Source organism: Calliphora vicina, chromosome 4 (genome assembly GCF_958450345.1).
Source record: "Calliphora vicina chromosome 4, idCalVici1.1, whole genome shotgun sequence".
NCBI lineage: Eukaryota > Metazoa > Arthropoda > Insecta > Diptera > Calliphoridae > Calliphora > Calliphora vicina.
In genome coordinates, this window is record NC_088783.1 from 104,724,395 (window position 1) to 104,744,217 (window position 19,823).

The 19,823-nt window shown below is 31.7% G+C and overlaps 2 protein-coding genes across 2 annotated transcripts in view; one reads left to right on the top strand and one right to left on the bottom strand.

Moving 5' to 3' along the window:
- Window positions 1-1,470, bottom strand: part of e(y)3 (enhancer of yellow 3) — a 55,924-nt gene extending 54,454 nt beyond the window's left edge. Inside the window, exon 1 of the mRNA XM_065510339.1 lies at window positions 686-1,470. The gene's annotated coding sequence lies outside the window, so the exon portion shown is untranslated. The remainder of the gene's footprint in view (window positions 1-685) is intronic.
- Window positions 1,471-2,908: 1,438 nt separating this feature from the next.
- Naa20A (N-alpha-acetyltransferase 20 A) lies at window positions 2,909-4,169 on the top strand. The gene is made up of 5 exons (XM_065507790.1): window positions 2,909-3,076; window positions 3,172-3,287; window positions 3,354-3,483; window positions 3,792-3,928; window positions 3,996-4,169. The coding sequence occupies exons 1-5, from the start codon at window positions 3,024-3,026 to the stop codon at window positions 4,085-4,087; spliced, it is 528 nt and encodes a 175-aa protein (XP_065363862.1). The 5' UTR covers window positions 2,909-3,023; the 3' UTR covers window positions 4,088-4,169.
- The last annotated feature ends 15,654 nt before the right edge of the window (window positions 4,170-19,823 follow it).

Below are 19,823 nucleotides of genomic sequence, written 5' to 3' on the forward strand. Positions count from 1 at the left end.
GTTGTTGTGTTGGTGTTAGTACGCGCGACCAACGATTGTGTGGAGGTGATTACACTGCATTTAAGTGCGGTGACAAAAAAGTATCAATCGTCTTTTGTTAACAGACCGAATGTCCGGTTCTATCGACAATGAATTGCATCCATCAAATGGCAATAAATTTAATTAAGTGGAGAACTATGTAGGCGTCCATTTAATAAACAAAATTATAGGCATAATTTGCTAAAGCAATTTTTGTAAAATAAAGTTGAATGAATCTCAAATATATTTGGATAATGTGAAAGAAAATACAAATTTTTAAATCCACCAAAAATCTAATCAAGAAAATTCATTAGAAGTCTAATTTTGGGTAAACACTAATATTCTAAAATGTTGTACGCTCTAAAATGGTCTTATCAAACACATTATAAACTTAAGACGGCTTTAATTCCTTTATCTTGGTAACGATAAATTAAATTAATTCCAAAAAAATTTTAAATTCGTACTTAAGTAGTAATTAATACATATACAATCTGGCATCTCTGCACATTTCCCCACAAAAATAAAATCTCTCTTAAAAATTTCAACCTGGCAATACTCCCTTAGTAAAAGGCGGAGAAATGCGCGGTTTGTTTGTATTTGTACAATACTCATATAAATAATAACAACAATACAAAACATACTAAAGAAAACAACAACATTAACTCACCACTAGAGCAGCAGCAAACATGAAGAAAAAGTATCAGCCATTATAAGACCATTTTTTCCAGCCATATAAATTCCCACACTTATTGTTTCACTGATTATTGTTATTATAATTTAATAAAATTTATAGAAAAATACACTTTTTAATAGTTTAAACTTAAGAAATATACTTTCTTTATTCTTAAAATAAATCTTGTAGGCAAAAGGCATAGAAAAACCCCAAAAAAAAATTGACGATGTTGAAAACGACGAAACACAACGACCGTATGTTATAAAAAAAATACACGAGAGCGCACAAACAAGCAAACGCGGCTAAATAAGGGGAGATTAGCTTTTATGTTATAATTTTATTATTGTTTAACAATTATTTAAAACAATTTTATTTGTTTTTTTTTCTTTCAGATCAATGATTATTTTATTAACTTTTCTGTTTATTGTAGTTTTTTTTTAATATTTTACACAAACACACGTTTCTTGAGGCAAATTTATGACTTCTTTTTTTCTTTCCTTCTACTACTACCCGTTTTTTTTCTTATTTCATGTTTTCCTTCATTTTTTAACATCGTCTACATTGTGTGTAGTTGATTGTCCCACTTTCGTTGTGATTTTTAAATACAATTTTTCCAATATATTAAATAGATTATGTTAAAAATTTTGTTAACTGATGAAACTTTAATATGTATATTAATAATTCTTAAACTTTTTACTTATTTTTAATAAGTTTTGACACTTTTTTTCTTAGTTTAAAAAAATCACAATTAAGTGCAACACGACGCGTTTTTTCTTCTACACGAATAAAAAAGCAGCAGAGAAATGAACAGAGGTGACAATTAGGCTACGGTATTGCCAGATGTCTAGTTACAAAGATGAATGGAGGTGAGTATAATATAAGGGTATTGCCAGTTGCAAAGAATAGTTTAACTCTAAGTAAATGTTTATTTAAAAAAAAAATTAGTTATATTTACAATTTTTTAGAATTTACTGTAAAATATTAAAGAAATATATTAATTGAGTGATAATCTTATAATTATTAAACAAATTGGTATGATTATCTTGGTAATATTTTAAACATTTTACATGATATGATGATAGTTTCAGAATGGTATGATGACCGTTACAAAACAAAACATTTTTTTATAATAAAACAGTAAAGAAGCATAAAATTCACTACTAATGTATTACAATGATGTGAGTATAAATTATTTAATTATATTTCGAGATTTTGTATTTGTAAATGTATTTACAAATGTAGCTTATTTAAAAAAAAAAATCTTATTTTGTAACATTTTTTGTGAGCCAGCCATCAGTCACATACTACCCGTTATGCGGGACAGTTTCATCTACTCTCTGGACAATTAGACGTACTCTCCGGACGATACCCAGCTCAGCGACATCTGTATAAACTGCGAGATTTTTCTCCTGAGAAGAACTTTCAACGAAAAACCAACATCTGATAATTTTCTTAAATTTGTCAGTCGAGTCGCAAAGAATGTCTGGATTGATAAACAACTCGCGCGTCATTGTAATAATTTTTTTGCGTCTGACTCTGGCTCGTGTGTGATGTAAGTCTTCGCATAACGGTTCCTGTTCTACGTAGTTTACACCAACCGCGTGTCTTTTAGTTTGGACAAACCCTGGTGGAGACCATTAAAACTCTTCGATACTGCTCGATAAACACTAAAAGTGTTTTTTTTTAAACATAAAGTTGGAAATAAAGTTATGTTGTTCTGCCACGGTATTTTTTAATTTAAGAAATAAAAATTACGCGTGAAGACGGGGGCTAAAAAATAACAAAATTTTAAATTATCAAAGATAACTTTTGTAATTAATAGTAAATTATAATTAAGTTGTAAATAAGAAAACAAACTTAAACCCCGATTTGTTACTATATATTTCTGTTAAAAAATAAGGTTGGCTGTTAAATTAAATTTAATAAAAAACTCTAAATTGGCAACACTGCTTCCAACTACTATTTTTATGGCATCTAGAGCGAGCAGCTTTTATATATAACAACAAATTACTTAATATTACACAAAATAATGACTGAAACTTAAAACTTACTTTAATTTTAACAATTCTTTATATTAAGTCTTTCAATTCATTATTTTTTTCCTTATAAAATGTTAAATTATTTATTGTTATTAAAAATTCCTGTGTAAACCCAACTAAACACATTTTTTGACATGTTCTCTTTTACTCCACCATTCGTTAAGCCCTGTTAATGCAGCGGCAGCAGCAGTGTTGTTTTTCTTTTTTTTGTACCAGACGTGTGTGCTATTTTTACACTCGCATAAAATTATTAAATAAATTTTGTTGTAAGAAAATTTATAAAGCCATTCAAAATGACCACTTTAAGACCCTTTACTTGTGATGATTTATTTAAATTTAACAATGTGTAAGTAATAACTATACAAACAAGCTAATAATTTATTGTTCATAAAGCCTTGTGTATGAAAAATAACATTTTGTGTCTGCTCTGTTAATTTACAGCAACTTTGATCCGCTAACAGAAACATATGGTCTGTCATTTTACACACAGTACTTAGCTAGGTGGCCAGAGTTTTTTCAATTGGCTGAATCTCCCAGTGGACAAATAATGGGTTATAGTAAGTTCAACTGAAGAATTTGAATTGGTATATATTAATTTTGATTTATATTTTTGATCATTTAAGTCATGGGCAAGGTAGAGGGCCATATGGAAAACTGGCATGGTCATGTTACAGCCTTAACGGTTTCTCCCGATTATAGACGTTTGGGTTTGGCTGCTTTGTTGATGCAGTTCTTGGAAGACATATCAGAAAAGTAAGTTGTATTATTTTTAATTATATTCTATGGTATATTCAAAAATATGTTGCTATTTGTTTAAAACTATGGAATTCCAAATAATATTGAAAAAAGTTTGTTTAACTTAATAGCAAAAATCAGTTTTTGTTTAAAAGTGGAACTGATTTTTGTATTGACGAATAAAATGGTTTCAAATATTTGTAAAATAAACCAAGTTTTTTTTGTCCGGTATATAAAATATTGTCTATCGATCCAAAAATCTCTTCAAAATATTTCAGAATTCTATTACATACCCCTAACATATTTCCTTTCCCCTTTACTTTCAGAAAACGTTCTTATTTTGTGGATCTGTTTGTGCGTAAAAGTAATCAAATTGCTATTAACATGTATAAGAATCTGGGCTATATTATATATCGTACGATATTGGACTATTATTCGGGAGATCAAGATGAGGATGCTTATGGTAGTTAACCACAATATTTTATATTTCTCATATAATTTCTTTGTTAACATTAAATAATTTCTTGCAGATATGCGCAAAGCTTTATCGAGAGATGTGGAAAAAAAGTCTATAATACCCTATACACAGCCAGTACGCCCGGAAGATTTAGATATGCATTGATATTGAATGTCTTGTGTTTTTCTATCATTCTTTTGAGTTTCATACTTTTTGCAAGCAATATACATTTATTTTTTTAATATTATTAATTGCCTGCTGTCTTTAAAACAAAACAACAACAAAATTCATTAAATAAAAACCAAAAAAACACCTTTTAAAATTGGAAAAATTACAAGATTGTAACTAACATTTTTCTAAACTTTTAACTTTAAACTATAACTAAAGGAATTAACAGCTAAAAGAAAATGTTTAATATTTTCACGTCTAATTATTTTTTAACCTAAAGTCCAACTGACAGTTTTCATAAAAAAAATATTTTAACAAACAGTTAAGAAATAACCACATGTAGTGAAATTAATAACTCAAAATCAAATTTATTTAGAAACTAGATTAAATTTTTAAATTTCACAATTATATTTTCCAAAACTTAAGCTGTTAATTCCTTTATAAATTTTCTATTTCGAAATCTGTCTTCTGTGTTTTTATCTCTTTAAAATTTCTCATAAACTTTTTGTTGAATTGTGCCTCCATCCCAAGTAAAAAAAAATAACGTCTTTGTGTGTTATTGCTACTCAAAGTATTTTTTATACAAAAAAAAAGGTAAATAATATTTTCAAATTATTTTCATTGTAAATTAAAAAAAAGACTTCTTCATTTATCATAACTTTACTTTATTAATATTTTCTAACTTTGTACCAATTATTTAAAAGTACATACATTTTTTACATTATGATGAATGAAAATTCTTAAATATTTTAACTAAATAATATATTTTTTTAAATACATACTCTTATTTAAAAGTTTCTAAAATTAATTCTAATTTTTGTGTAGATTTTTATCAATTAATTTTTATTTAAATATTTCACATTTTTCTAATAAACTTGTCTTGTTTTCTTTATTGTTGTAGTTTTCTAAATCCGATCTACGTCATCATATGCAAAATACCAATTACATTTAAAAATATCAGGCGTTCCCCTGCGGTTTCTTAGAACTGGAAGATGACTGGCTTCTGAACAAAGGGATAAGGACTAAATATATCTCTTCAATTATAAATTATTTTATTTAATATTTTTTTTAGTGTAAAAACTAATAAATGCAATTCTGCAAACATAATTTCTTAGTTTAGAATTTGATATTATAATAGTAATGGGGGGTTATCCCTAATTCGATTCGAAAGGAAATCTTTTCGAATTAAAATGAGTTTAGCACACATTTTCGTTTTCGGATTGAGTTACGCAGTAACCGCAAACCAAGAACGAATTCGTTCCATAGTGTATCCACGTGGATGACAAAGAAAACTTCAGGACCTATGAACGAGCGTCGGCACCACGTTAACCGAACACCAGACCTGATTACATATGATGATAAGGCTCTAAGAGCAGCCTGGGTATCAGACATAACAAAGATCCTAGTATTCCTTAATCTCCTCCTGAAATATTGATGGAATATGGAAATATATCAGCCCCAGTGACACCATTAGCCTGTTTGGAACCATCTGTAAACCACACTTGATCGGCATTATCCTGCCACTATATCTGATTTATCCACTCATCCCTTTCAGGTATAAGGACCCTAAACTTCCTATGTAACACCAAAGTTGGTCACATATAGTCAGATATTGCAATACTAAGATCATTCCCAAAGCTGCCTAGAATGCGCATATGCCCAACCAGATCACCCGGCATTACCCGATAGTCTGGATGCACTCCTATAGCTTCCTCCATTATCTATATATGTATGGAAGGGTGAGATGTATAGAATTGCACTCAAAACATGAGTGGGCAGATCCTCATGGATCCAGTAATAGAAATACAGATGAGGCGATAGACATTATCATGTAATGATCTCACAGTCATCTTGTCCTTATTACTGTATTCAAAGACCCGTAAATCATCTTCTGTTTTAACTTCAACGTTTTACCAAAAAGTCGCTGCCAGGTATAGATTGACCTAGTAGCTTTTTTGGATAAGTTGGATAAGTGTGAGCTCAAAATATTTTACCTCTCTAGAAAACCCTATAGATGAGCCGTTCAATGTAGGCTCTATGAGTCTAACAACTCTCCGTTTGGTAAATGGTACAAGCAACCCTCTTTCCATGCACCACTTGGTAGTTATATTCAGAGAAGTCTGCATCCTATCCGATATCGTTACGTCATCCCACCCATAAGTTGTCGGCGTAACCATATGTGCGGAATCCTAAGTTGTTAAGTTCTTCCAGTAGTTAATCGATAACCAGAGTGGTTATGTGGACAACCCTTAGATGCTCGTATGGATATCGATGATCCTTCTAAGTCTAACTTAATAACTCTCGATGACAGAATTTTCAAAATCCATTTCCCTATAATGCAAGGAACCCCTTTCATAAACAGTGCTAGATCAATAGATGTATTGTCGATGGCTCCTGGAAAAATTAGATCTGTTCCTGGGAATTTGAATAGGCTAAAATAAGATATCGCCCACTTTACCCGATCTAAACCAAAGATTCTACCTACCAAACGACGATTACTTTTGGATATTGAGGGGACCCATGCGTGAATCGGAGTTGGATTGAAAAGCATTGAATCAGGAAAGAAATGATGTTTCAGCATACATCTGGATGTTTCAGCATACATTATTAGTCTTACAATTCCTGTAGGAGTATTTGATTGAACAAGTTGTATGATACCACAAATTTGGTAATATATCGTTATATTCCTTTAACTACAAAGAGTGACATCTGACTTCTAGCATCCCAAAATCACTATTGGAATAGTGGTGTCTGAAAGAAATAAGAACAAACATTGCAAACATTAACTTAAAGTATGAGAAAGCTGATTTCAAAATGATTTTAGAAAAAAGAGTTATGTGCACATTTCGTTAAAATGTCTTTACAACTGTAGGTCGAACTAAAATTTCCAATTCTACATAAATTAATAGAAGAGAAGTAAAATAATTTTTTATGGAACAAACTTTTGAATACGAGTATCTTTTTTTGCATGCGCAGCGACGATATATGATTGAAGACCGAATGTGGCAATAACTGTGCTATCTTAGAACTAGGAGTTTTTCCAACTAATTAGTAAATTTCCTCAGATAATAATGATATCTTTTATTTATAAGTAAGCCAGCTTTCTTTGGTTGGAACAGCACCCAGTTGCAATTTGGAAAATAGATTATGGGAAGAAGGATAGAGAGAGTAATGTTTGTAGACATTCGATTTTAAATTTCCTACACAGATAGTGTCAAAAAAGAATTATACAGGAAGTCTATTCCACACGAGGTTCGGCTAGAAAACGATCCACTGTACAATCGAGCACGAATGAACTGTTGTTGAAAAGTGAGTACTGCGTAAAAAATGCGTGTATCAGAAAGTTGTATTCCGGTGCCATTTAAAATCAAATATATTTAGTCCAGCGGACATCACACTAAACACTTCTGTCCAGAACATCAAGATTACTAAATATTTACTCCGCCCTGATGAAGCAACATTATCTGTCGTGCATTTAAATCCACTATATTCACAAAACCATTCAGAGATTGTCACAAGATATTGCAACTTCCGACAGGCTTGGAATGAATATGAATGTCAAATGTTGCTATTCGGGGTTGTCATAGAATCCAATCATTGTCGGAATCGGTTTTGAAAACGACAAAAAAGTACATTCGACTTATGAAATCCAATGTAAGTTTTTGTTTAATCGATAAAGAATTTAATTCTAGATTGAATATAAAACCGATAACTTACAATTTCACGAGACCAATGTCCTTTTTCTGTCGTTTTCAAAACCGATTCCGACAATGATTGGATTCTATGACAACCCCGATTATCTGTAAAATAATAGATTGGGTAGGATGCTTGACATAGAAGATCATTTAGAAATATAACAAATAAAGTAGAAATTAAAGAGTCGTGCGGTGCCCCTGATTCAACCTTGAACTTGTCTGATGAGATCCCATTAGGGATGCCAATCCCGAAATCCCGATCCCGAAAATCCCGGGATTTTTCGGGATCGGGATTTCCCGAATCCCGGGATTTGTGAAAAACAATCCCGGGATTTTTCGGGATTAACAAATCCCGAAAATTACGAGATTTTTTAATATTTTAGGATGAAACCAAGAAAGCTAAATTTCAGCATACTTATAATACTAATATAAAACAAGTAAGAGTGTTATATTCAGCTATGGAGAATCTTTTATACCCACCATCAATATGTAGTTTTGGTCTTCTATGGGGACTTGAATCAGTATTTATGAATCAGAGTTGGGAGTAGTGCACTAAATGTTGAGTGCAATCAACATTTCACTAGCACTAAATATTATTTTAAAAAATATAGTTTTAACTAATTTTCATCAGCTTTAGTGGTAGTGAAGCTTATATTTTTATCACTAATATTTTTTAGTGATAGTGATATTTTTTTAACTATAAATCAATTGAGTGGTAGTGTAGAAATAAGCACTAAACTCAAATAGTTAAAAAATTTAACAATAACTAAAAAAAAGCTTGAATAATTTTCTTTGCACTAATATATTCAAAATTAGTGATCATGAAGTTATTCCAGTTTAAACTAGAATATTAAATATACAGATGTTTGTTGAGCAAGCTTCAAAGTGTTTTTCAGCATCCGAAGAAATAATAACACAAAAAAACACTGATAATGTAGGATTCTTAGATTTTGGGGGAAATTGACAGTAAGTGAAAAAGTTATTGAAGAAATTACTTAGTTTATTAACATCTTCAATATTAGGACAACATTTGTTCAGAAAGATGGCATAGAAAGTGAAATACGTGCATTCCTTTTAAGCTCGGACACTGATATTTACAGTCTCAAAAAATATCCAATAATAAGGCAAATGTTTTTTAAATTTAACACGCCTTTGGCTTCTTCTGCTCCAGTAGAGCGTTTATTTTCTTTTAGTGGAATGGTGGATTCTCCTCCGAGAAATAAATTAAGTGATTCGAATTTCGAAAAGCTTGTTTTACTTAAAGCCAATAGTCGCTAATTATTTTATGTGTAATTGCTTATTTCTCTTTTTATTGTAATTTGTATATTTATATACCGCTTTTACGTTTTTTCCTTAAATATATTAACTTAAACTATGAACAGAGTAAAACATTTCTTTGTTGAAAAAAATAGTGCAGGAATATTTTTTTAACTAAAAATTTTAGTGTAGAAAAAATTATTTCATTAGGCTGCAAAAAAAATATTTTAACTATTTTCAAAATATTATTAGTTAAAAAATTTTAACTAGACTATCACTATTATTGAGTGAGGCTTATATTTTTCAACTCATCACTAAACATTAAAAAAATTAGTGAAATATTTTACACTACCACTAACTATTAGTGATAGTTAAAAATTAGTGCACTATCCCCAACTATGTTATGAATGAATGAAATTTATGTTAATATCATTATATACAAATTATTTATTGACAATAAAATATTTTCTGATATAGAGGTTATATTATTATTGACTGGTCCTCACAAGAGTTGGTAGAAAGATTAATTTTCATATACAACTTGTTTATTCAATTTTATCACTATATTAATTATTATAAGACAATTATGAATGTCAAAGTCATTTTCTGAAGGCGACCATGTATGGGGACTATGAACAAATGTAGCCCGGTTTCCGCAATACTTTATATATATTTTAATTCAATGCATTAGTTTTTCCTTTGTTATATTTCTACTTAGTGTATTAACGAAATAAATAGTTTTTATTGTTGAACTTGATGTTTTTTGACATTTAATTAAAATCCCGAAGTCCCGAAAAATCCCGAAATCCCGAAAAATCCCGGGATCCCGAAAAATCCCGGGGTCCCGAAAAATCCCGGGATCCCGGGATTTACATTTCCAAAATCCCGAATCCCGGGATTTGTAAAACCCAGTCCCGTTTGGCATCCCTAGATCCCATCTATAACTCATGTATTTTTGAGAAAGCTCGATACAAATCACTATTGATACTCGGATCGTACCGTAGCCTAGGTTCAATTAGAACTTCCTCAAAGTTTACAACATTTGCTGTCTGAAAGGTAATATTTAGGAAAAAAATTAGTTTACTGACCCTTAAATCACTGATCGTCAACCACAATTAAACATATCTAGAAAACATAGTTTTACTTATGACTGTTTCACATTTAGAAGACTCTAAAGGTAGGATCACACGATTGCCGCAATGAACCAATTTAATACAATTTTTATTGTGCTGAATTGGGGCCCAATAAAGAAATTGTCCCAATCAAATTCTCTGCAGTCACATGATTGCTTCATTTTATATAAATTTGATTGTCGTAAATTGGCGCAAAGCGATTTAGTGGCAATAATTGTCGCATTTCAGTCACACGATTGTTCTAGTTTACGGCAACTCAGAGAAACAGCTGTTGTGCTAGATTTTAAATTTTGTTTTGTTTACATAAATGTAAAAACAATCTATTTTTGAAAAAAATATTTGTTAAATAAAAAAAGAAAATTGCGTCGGCCTTAATTATCATATAAAAAAATTAATAAAGAAATGTTAAAAGATGTATGTGGGTCAGAGAGTGGCTCACAAAAACAATATTTCATTTACAAAAATTAATATTGGCGCTAATTGTCTTCTTTGATTGCCGCACTAGAACACAATAAATATTGGTGTATTTTTAACTTTTTTATTGGTGCATGTTGCCTATCAAGCATTCACATGATTGCCGTACCAGGGTTGCATTTGATTGGGCCAAATAAGCACAATATTGTTGTGGTTTGACATATGAGCCAATAAGTTGTGAAATCACACGATTGACGTATAAAATAGACCAATAATTGGTGCATTGCGGCAATCGTGTGATCCTACCTTAAGTAACAACTTTCCATACATTCATCCAATAAAATTAAAATTTTATTCTACATTTTTCTTTTTTTCCTCATTTATATTAAAACTTTTTTCGGTTTTGGTGGGAGAATTTCCTTTTTTCACCCACCTGGAGTTGATGTGAACTAGCCACCGAGATCTTTTTTAGACTTTTTCTTGTGGGGTTTTCTGAAGGTCTATACTCTGCTATGAGACTGAATGCTGGCTGCTCGTGGTCTGGTAAGGACCTAGGGCACTCTAAGATACTGAATTACTACATCGCAAAACCATTTTTTGACATGAAATTCCATATTATAATACATGTCCCTGGAGACGATGAAAATCACGGCAATTGTATATCAGACGAATTGGCCAAAAGGGGTGCAATGATAGCCGAGGATGTTATTGATCCCTGCAAAATTCAAGATGGTTTTACAGCAGAGACTATATGAGACTGTACAGAACAGATGGACTAATGAATCGATCTGGGTTATCGAGAGGATTTCGCAAAAGCAGTACTCTGTTTTTATTATGAAAAACATTTGAAGAAGAATTTTAATATTCATTATGTATGTATGTGTGAACAGTTTTGTCCCTTGTTTCAAAAACAGAGTAATTGTTAAATTGATATTTTGTATAACCACCACGTGCTCTTAGGATCATTTTCCTGCGTAAACATTTCTTGTTGACTACGTTCAACACCAAATATATCCAGACTCGGGAGATAAGAGTACTCCAATATGGTAATATAGTCTGTGGCACTCATAATACCATTGATACGCCGAAGTACACCGAGCTCATTGCAGCGAAAACATCCCCAAACAATGATTGATCCCCCAAATTTCATAGCTTGTACCATAGGGTAACATAGAGACGAGACGTAATTGTCAAAAACCTAAGTCTGTTGTCAAAAATCTAACTCTTGCAACAACAAAATACATGCTAGTCAATGTATTTTGTTGTTGTATCAAAAATATTATTTGTTGTAATTATGTTTGACAAATTTGAGTGTCTCGTCTCTATGTATAATTCTCTATTGCTTGTACATCAAAGCGTCCAATTGTGTACATCTGACACCACCCGATTAATTTTAGTTTTGTCAGTTTCCGTACGATTTAGCTAACTTTAAGCGAGCCTTACGTTGCCTTTGACTTAAAAATGTTTTTTTTTATAATCGTTCTAGCTTTAAGTCGGTTATTTTTAAGACATCAGTCGAACTGACGTTGGACCTCTCTAAGCACTTAATTAGTTTCCACCGCAGTATTTGTGGCTCCTGAAACGATTAAGCGCCTTGCTATTCGAGCATCAGCAGAAGATAAATTTGGTGAACGACCACTATAACTTCGTAGGACTGATAAATTATTTTGTTTTTTTATCTTATTGATAAGGCCGATAGAAACTTTGTATTTTTCGCAATTAATCGATACGAAACGCAATTTTGTATATCTTCTAGGGTGTTTTTCTTCAAAACATAATTTATAGCTTTACACATTATAAAGTAACTGAAAAGTTATTGAAGTGCTTTATTTTCAGTTTTTTGTAATAATGAAATTAAAGAGATTATATTTACTTAATTTCTTCCTTGTAATATCAGAATTTAATACAATTTTTTACAAAATCTATTGAGGGACAATACTGTTCACATGTATGGTAGTGTATTCAGGCAGCCGTCCAAAACCTTCGTCTAGTACAGTTCACTTGGGTCCAATAATCGATCCCTTTGCGATACCTGAAGAAGAAAATTTAATACAGAAAGAAGGAAAAGTGAAATAGAAGTTAAAGAAAAGGGAAATCTATAGATTAAGTTATAGTGAAATTTCAAGAATAGAGTGTATATAAAAAAGAGAAAAGAAGGAGGAGAGGGGTCGAGAATTCAAAGAATTCGAATAACGCAAACCATCATGGGATGGTTGCTGGGTCCCTAATAGGCATAATTTGCATGTCTGGTCTTATCAACCATCCGTTTTCCCCAATAAAGGCGTCTATACACCTTAAATCCTTCACAGATAATCCGGAGAGGGTACTAAAGCATCGTTCAACTAAGTGCCTGGCACGTAAATCACCCAGTGCCGGGCAGTTACAGAAGAAGTGTAGAATGATCTCTTCCTATTCCTCATTCTGACAACTTCTACAGTAGTCGTGGTAAGGTAACCCAAGTCTTGCAGCATGGGTAACGAAGGTGCAATGCCCGGTGATCATTGCCACCATGTTGCTCAGTCGTATTCGTTGAAACCGAAGTAGATACGACGTGTGTTTACAGTCCAACGCAGGCCATATCATCCTTGTGGTAGCATAGGTGGATTCATTTCCCCAACCTTGCTTGGGCAAGTTCTTAATATGCGTCATGTATCAGTTCCTCGCAGGTTGACAGCGGGATTTCACAGATGAAGTCTATTTCGTCGTCCGACATCAAGGCTCCTCTTCCCGCCAAGTAATCAGCAATACAATTGCCTTCATTATCCCTGTGTCCACGTACCCATGTGAGTACAACTGTCGAATGTCTCGCCATCTCATTTAAGGATATCCGGCATTCCTGGACCATGTTCGATGTTGTATAAACACCTACCAGGGATTTAATTGCGGATTTACTGTCAGTATATATACGGATATCTGTACCAGATACACTGTAATATCTGAGCCAGTTTGCCGCTCTTCTTATGGCCGATATCTCGGCCTGATGGATGCTGCATCCATTTGGGAATCTAAAGGATTTGCTTATTCCGAATTCAGGAATGTATATAAAAATGGAAGGAAAATATTATCGGAGCAGTTGTTATGTGCAAGAAATAATCTGTAAACTAAAATCTCATCTAATCGTGAACAGTTTTCTCTTCTACTGTACATACAAATTATATTAAAATTTATTTTTTAAAAATCTTTTTTTTTATTATTTTTAATGAATAACATCTTTGTAAATTTCGATAATTATAACGATACCTAAACAGAATTTTATGGTTTATATTAAAACAAACCACTCTTCTAAAAATATTTTTTGATATATTACAAATTTTTAGTTGTTTTATTTTCAATATCACTTTCTGATATTATTGAGTTTTTTCCTTCTCCTGTAAAGTAACTAAAAGTTGAGATACGACCTTTTTATATTAAGCCATCGATAGGTATACTTAAATTATTTAAAGTTTTATTATAATAAAACAAGCAATCCTTAATACTTTAATAACTTAACACAAATAAATCGATAAGACTTAAGAAAATATGTAAGTACATACATACATATGTACCATACTACAAATTAATCAAAATCAATTAAAAAGTTTATAACTACCACTGAGCTTTAAGGTGAGTGGGTTCATTTCCTGTCTTCATCTTTTTTCATTCACATTTTCTGTTATTAGCAAAGACAACCCCCATAAAATTTGGTCGATATACTACATACATATTTTTTACTCCATCATCTATGGAAAAAAAAACAGCCAAAACGAAATCAAATTGCAAATTAAAAAAAATCCCCTGAGTACAGTGGATCGTATGGAAACAAAAATTAAATAGAAAACAAATTGATGGATACAGAAAATATGGCCGGCCAAGTTGCTTTCGAAAGCAACAACGATAATGATGAACTCAATACTCGTATAGTCAGTCAGTCAGCCCAGTCATTCACTCGTATAATAATTTCAGTTGTTTGGCAAATAAATCCAGTTTTTGCACATTTTTATTTTCATTGTTGTTGGGGTATTTTTGCAGTTTTGTATCTTATGTATGGGTGTAAGAATGAAGTGTGGTGGATATGGGGAGAGTATAACACTACTCAGTAGCAGGGCTGCCAGGCGGGAGGTGAGATTTGTCACCAAATTGGGGGTTTCATGTTTGATTTGGGGATTACTAGCGGAGTCGATTAAAATCTTCAATAATCGGTCCACAAATGGCTGAGATCGATTTTTTACCTATTTTTGACCTATATCTGGATTACTAAGTTATTAGAGAGACAATATGGATATCTAATGATAGATATTTCAAAGACCTTTGCAACGACTTATATAAGACCAAAGTACGTTGGACCTACAATGGGTCAAAATCGGAAAAAATATTTTTTAACCCGAATTTTTTTTCAACAAAAAAAAAAAAATAAAAAAAAAAAATTAATTTAAAAAAAAAATGAAAAAACAATTTGGAAAAAAAATGTTGTTTACCTAAAAATATTTAAAATTTGTATTTTGAAGTATAATTTGGTGAAGGGTATATAAGACTCGGCACAGACGAATATAGCTGTATTAAATTTCAATACATAATTTATTTTCGTGAGTGATTTTCGGAAGAGCGCCTTATATGGGATCTATGATTTATCTGTGATTTATGTCTATATGAAATTTATTTCTGATGAATTCAATGTCGATACCAACATTTTTAAGAGATTTATGCTCGTTAAAATCATATTCGGAAGTGGGCTTTTTAAGGAAGCTACAAATAAAATTGGAGCGATCATCATAAAATTAGGTGATATGACTTCTGTATATTTAAAATCTTAGCGGTATAATGTAGAAATTTGATTTTTACACGATGACTTCAAAAAATATAATTGTTTAGCAAAATGGTAATAGATGCCAATAAACTATGTTTTAAAGACTATAGAAAAGGTGATTAGTAAAGTGACCACTAAACCTCAAAGAGTTAAAATAAGAAATAATCAAAATGTTTGATTAACCAGAAATTTAAATGAGCAATATGTTAGATTAATCGCGCATGCCTTTTATACAATTTTGGAGACATACTTGGGGATTTCAATTTTGAAATGAGGATATTTTTGTAATATTTGGCTGGCAACATTACTTACTCACTAGTACGTACGAATGATTGTTTACCTTGTACTGTAAATTTACTCACTCGTATTATAAATATTCAACACGAATGTTCCGAACTTGTATGGGAGTGTATAAGAACAACGAGATACGTAAACAGTATAAGAAAAATAAGTGAAAAGCAAATTCTGTATAAAAACCTAAAAAAGAAATGTATAGAGAACAGTACGAGTATCTAAATGAAATGAATGAACGAATAAACGAACGAATAACAATGCACAGTGGCACGAATGAGTCACTTTTGTGAAACCACAATCGATATAAAATGTATGTAGGTGTCAAATAAAAGCAAGAGGGTTGTTAAATTTTTATTTGTTTTGCTGTTTAAAATGTATGAAAAATAAGTAAAACAAACAATTTTGTAGATAGAGGAATATGAATTCTTATGATATTATTCTTATTTTGAAAAATTTAGGATATAAAACGACCTTTTAATTTTATTTTAAGAGTTTTTTAATTTCTCAAAGTCGAATAAATCACTTTCGAGTACCAGTTCTAAGTAAAAATTCACTTTTTGCCAATACCAAATAAAATTCGTTATTATAGTTTTCAAAAACAGGACCTTTTACCAAATATCTATGTAGTATATTTCTAAGATAAATTCAAATCTACTAGGTTTTCTACTAAAATATAGTAAATTTGAGCATTAAATTTTAACAGAAATAGTTTTATAGAATGGCTCACGTCGACATTTTTGACCCAATTGTTGGCATTGCATATTTTATTAGGAAAATAATAAAATCTTAAAAGAATATAAGCTTGTCATTCCGTTTGTAATTTCTACATTTTTCTACATATTCTGGATCCTTATAGATAGCGAAGTCGATTAAGCCATGTCCGTCTGTCTTTCTGCCTGTTGAAATCAACTTTCCGAAGTCCCCAAATAACTTAAATACACGATTCATACATCAATATATCCGGAATTCTTCCGGCTCGCTTGCTATTTAAAATCGAGAATATGGTTGAGATATAAGGAAAAAACCAGGACAACCTCGATTTTTGACCTATATCTGGATTACTAAGTCATTAATATAGACAATGTGGATATCTAATGATAGATATTTCAAAGACCTTTGCAATGGAAAAATAATTGTTAACCCCTTTTTTATCGCCAAATATTAAAACAAATGAAAAAACAAAAAAAAAATTAAATTTAAAAAATAACATTTTTTATTTAAAAAAAACAATTTTCCAAAAAATTAAAAAAACAACTGGATAAAAAAATATATTTTGTTTACCTAAAAATATTTAAACTTTTTATTTTGAAGTATAATTTGGTTAAGATTCGGCACAGCCGAATATAGATCTCTTACTTGTTTTTTATTTAAAATGTCAGTCATTTAAATAAATTGTAATAAAAAACAATCTTCCCCTTATTGTTGTTGTTGTTGTATCAGCATAAACAATTTTACAATAATCAATCTGGGTGTTCGGGGGGTTCTGCATTTTGTTCAAGTCCAAGAAATTGTGCTACTTCAACAGGATGAGTCCATAAATCCATAGGACGTAGTGAAGTAGGGTTGGCTGAACAGTTAAATATATGGAGGGCACAAGCTGGGCATAAGTTTAGGACGGCACGGTCTATGCGGCACCAAAAGGCATTAAGTCTGTTGCTCCATCCTGATCGCGACAGAATCTTCTCGGTGGTGGGCGACCTCCAAGTACGACATTCATACGGTATCCTGCTACAGCGGAATTGATGGCGTCTCTGTGAAGGTATACGAGCGGCGATCAAATGAATCCTGCACATTCCTCTGTATGCTCTCCTCGTATTTCCGTAGGTTCTGTGTGACATGCCTCGGGGAAGACTTCAACTGTGTGATGTTGAAGTTTGGATGACACCTCCAGTGACATCCCAAAAGGAACTGTTACGTCAACATGATGTGTTCCCTGACCGGTAGAACCTTGGTTTCCTCGTGTAGGTGGTGTTCGGAGGTTATTTGAACCTGTGACGGTCCTTAAGGCTGCGTTTTGACAGCTTTGAACATTTCCACAAAGTATACAGAGGCGTCACGAGACAGAAAATAATATAGTTCTATATTTGTTTCATTTTTAGTAACTGCCCTTTTCATTTTGTTTTAGTCTTAATTTTCTGCCGCAATAATTCAATTTCTTTCCGATTTAGTTTGATGCAATCATTTATTTTTGTAATATTTCACTTTTATTTGCCATTGTACATGTGGAGTTTTATTTTGTAAATGTAAAAAACAACCAAGAATTTTGTTTCATTTAAATTTACACGTAAACAATATACACATTTTTATAATTTTCCATTTTAAAAAATTTTGTGCCACAGACTACGAAAAAATTGTCTTACAAATTATTTGTTTGTTTTGTTCACATTCTCTTTTTATGAGAACTGCCCTAACATCTGATTTGGCGTTTTTTAAACGTCAAATTTGACACTTCTGTATATTCTGTGACATTTCTCCACTGGGTATTACTCAACGAAGACCACACTCGATCAGCATAGTTAACCACTGTCCGACTAATCGTCTTGTAGGTAGCAAGCAAGGTTTCTTTGTCCATACCCCAAGTACTGCCGGCTAGTGCTTTGAGGATCTTGTTCCTATTTCGCAGTTTATGCGTGATTGCAGTGGCGTGTGCTGACGAGGTAAAAAGGCTATCAAAAGTGACACCCAAGATTTGCCGTAATTAATTTTGTTTGGTTTATTTTCTTTTTTCACGTTCTTCTGACTATATAGTCCCCCTATGCAGGATTAGATATAGCACTAGGGTCTTAAGGATTTAAAAAGAGCTTTGAAAAGTTGATGGTTTTGGGAAATATAAATGAAGGACCGACTATATTCATTGAAAGCGGTTGGTTAAAGAACTGGTTGGAAATGGACTTGAACAGTTAAAATTCTGAAAAGAAGAAGTGTTGATGTATTTGGAGATGAGCAGTTTCAACTAGATTTTCTGCAGCTAAAGTTCGCGATTTGTCTGCTTTTCCAAAACCCCTCCTCATTAATTATGAACGTGCCTGACTATGGTAACGTTTCTCAAAATTTAAATTGAATAATTTCCACTTCTTATTAAGTTCCTGATCTCTTCAATAATGTCACCGGAATCAATTGCACATTCATTTAAATTAGGAGCTATTCGGTTGATGATTTCAATATCAGTTTCTTTGAGTCTTTTCTCAATTTCAGACTGATATCCTACAGATATTTTTACATATTTAGTGTAATCAACGTTGTCAATATTAAAAGGGTTTTTTAAACAAATTTTTAATGGAATCTTTCTTGTTTATTTTAGAGATAACTGTTTCAAAACCCCTTGATATCTTTTATTTCTGGGTAGACCATTTAAAATTTTTTTTGGTTCGCCGATCTTTCCTGATTGAAATGTGTTTAGTAAATCCTCACTTTATAATGGAAATTTAGTTAGGTCTTGTAACAATTTTAAGCTACGTTTCCGCATACACCGTAATCGGCACCGAAAACGAAAATCCATACATTTGCACAGAAAAAAAGTTCGTTTCAGAAATCGGCAACGAAAATTGAAAACGAAACGGCACCGATCAGTAACGAAAAACCTGTCATTTGGGCCGGAACGAAAACAACTTCAAGTAGGTTGTTTTCGGTGCTGTAGGAACGATATTATTTTAATTATTATATTTCAAATTTAAAGAAAATCAAAATGAATAAAAAAAAATATGTATATTTTCATTATTGGAAGATGAAAAAATATTAGATTTTGTCAAAAATAATGAAATTCTATTTAATATGCGACATCCAAAATTAAAAAATAATTTCGTTTCTGTTTTATGCCGCAACGCATCCAACTGAAACGAAAATAATTCAGAAACGAGACGGTGACGAACACCAACGTTTTTCAGTTTCAGTTTTCGTTATCGGCGCGCTTACGGTGTATGCGGAAACCCAGCTTTACTAAACGGTTTTCTTTGGAATCAGATAACACTGTTTGGGGCCCCATTCTCATAGGACCTTCAGGAACACAATCGTATAATCTGTCCTGTATGATTGAACTCGAAACACCATATTTTTTACTGGCACTACCGAACCTGGACAAAAATAGATCAAATTATGTTAAATTGAAGATAAATCTTAATTTTTTATAAAATTATCGTTATTCTTATTTATTTAGCTTT

Bases quoted from the DNA above. Each gene is read 5' to 3' on its own strand.
- Naa20A (XM_065507790.1), top strand. From the start codon at position 3,024: ATGACCACTTTAAGACCCTTTACTTGTGATGATTTATTTAAATTTAAC. The intron at 3,077-3,171 runs GTAAGTAATAAC...GTTAATTTACAG, and splicing joins TTATTTAAATTTAACAATGT to CAACTTTGATCCGCTAACAG. The intron at 3,484-3,791 runs GTAAGTTGTATT...CTTTACTTTCAG, and splicing joins TTGGAAGACATATCAGAAAA to AAAACGTTCTTATTTTGTGG.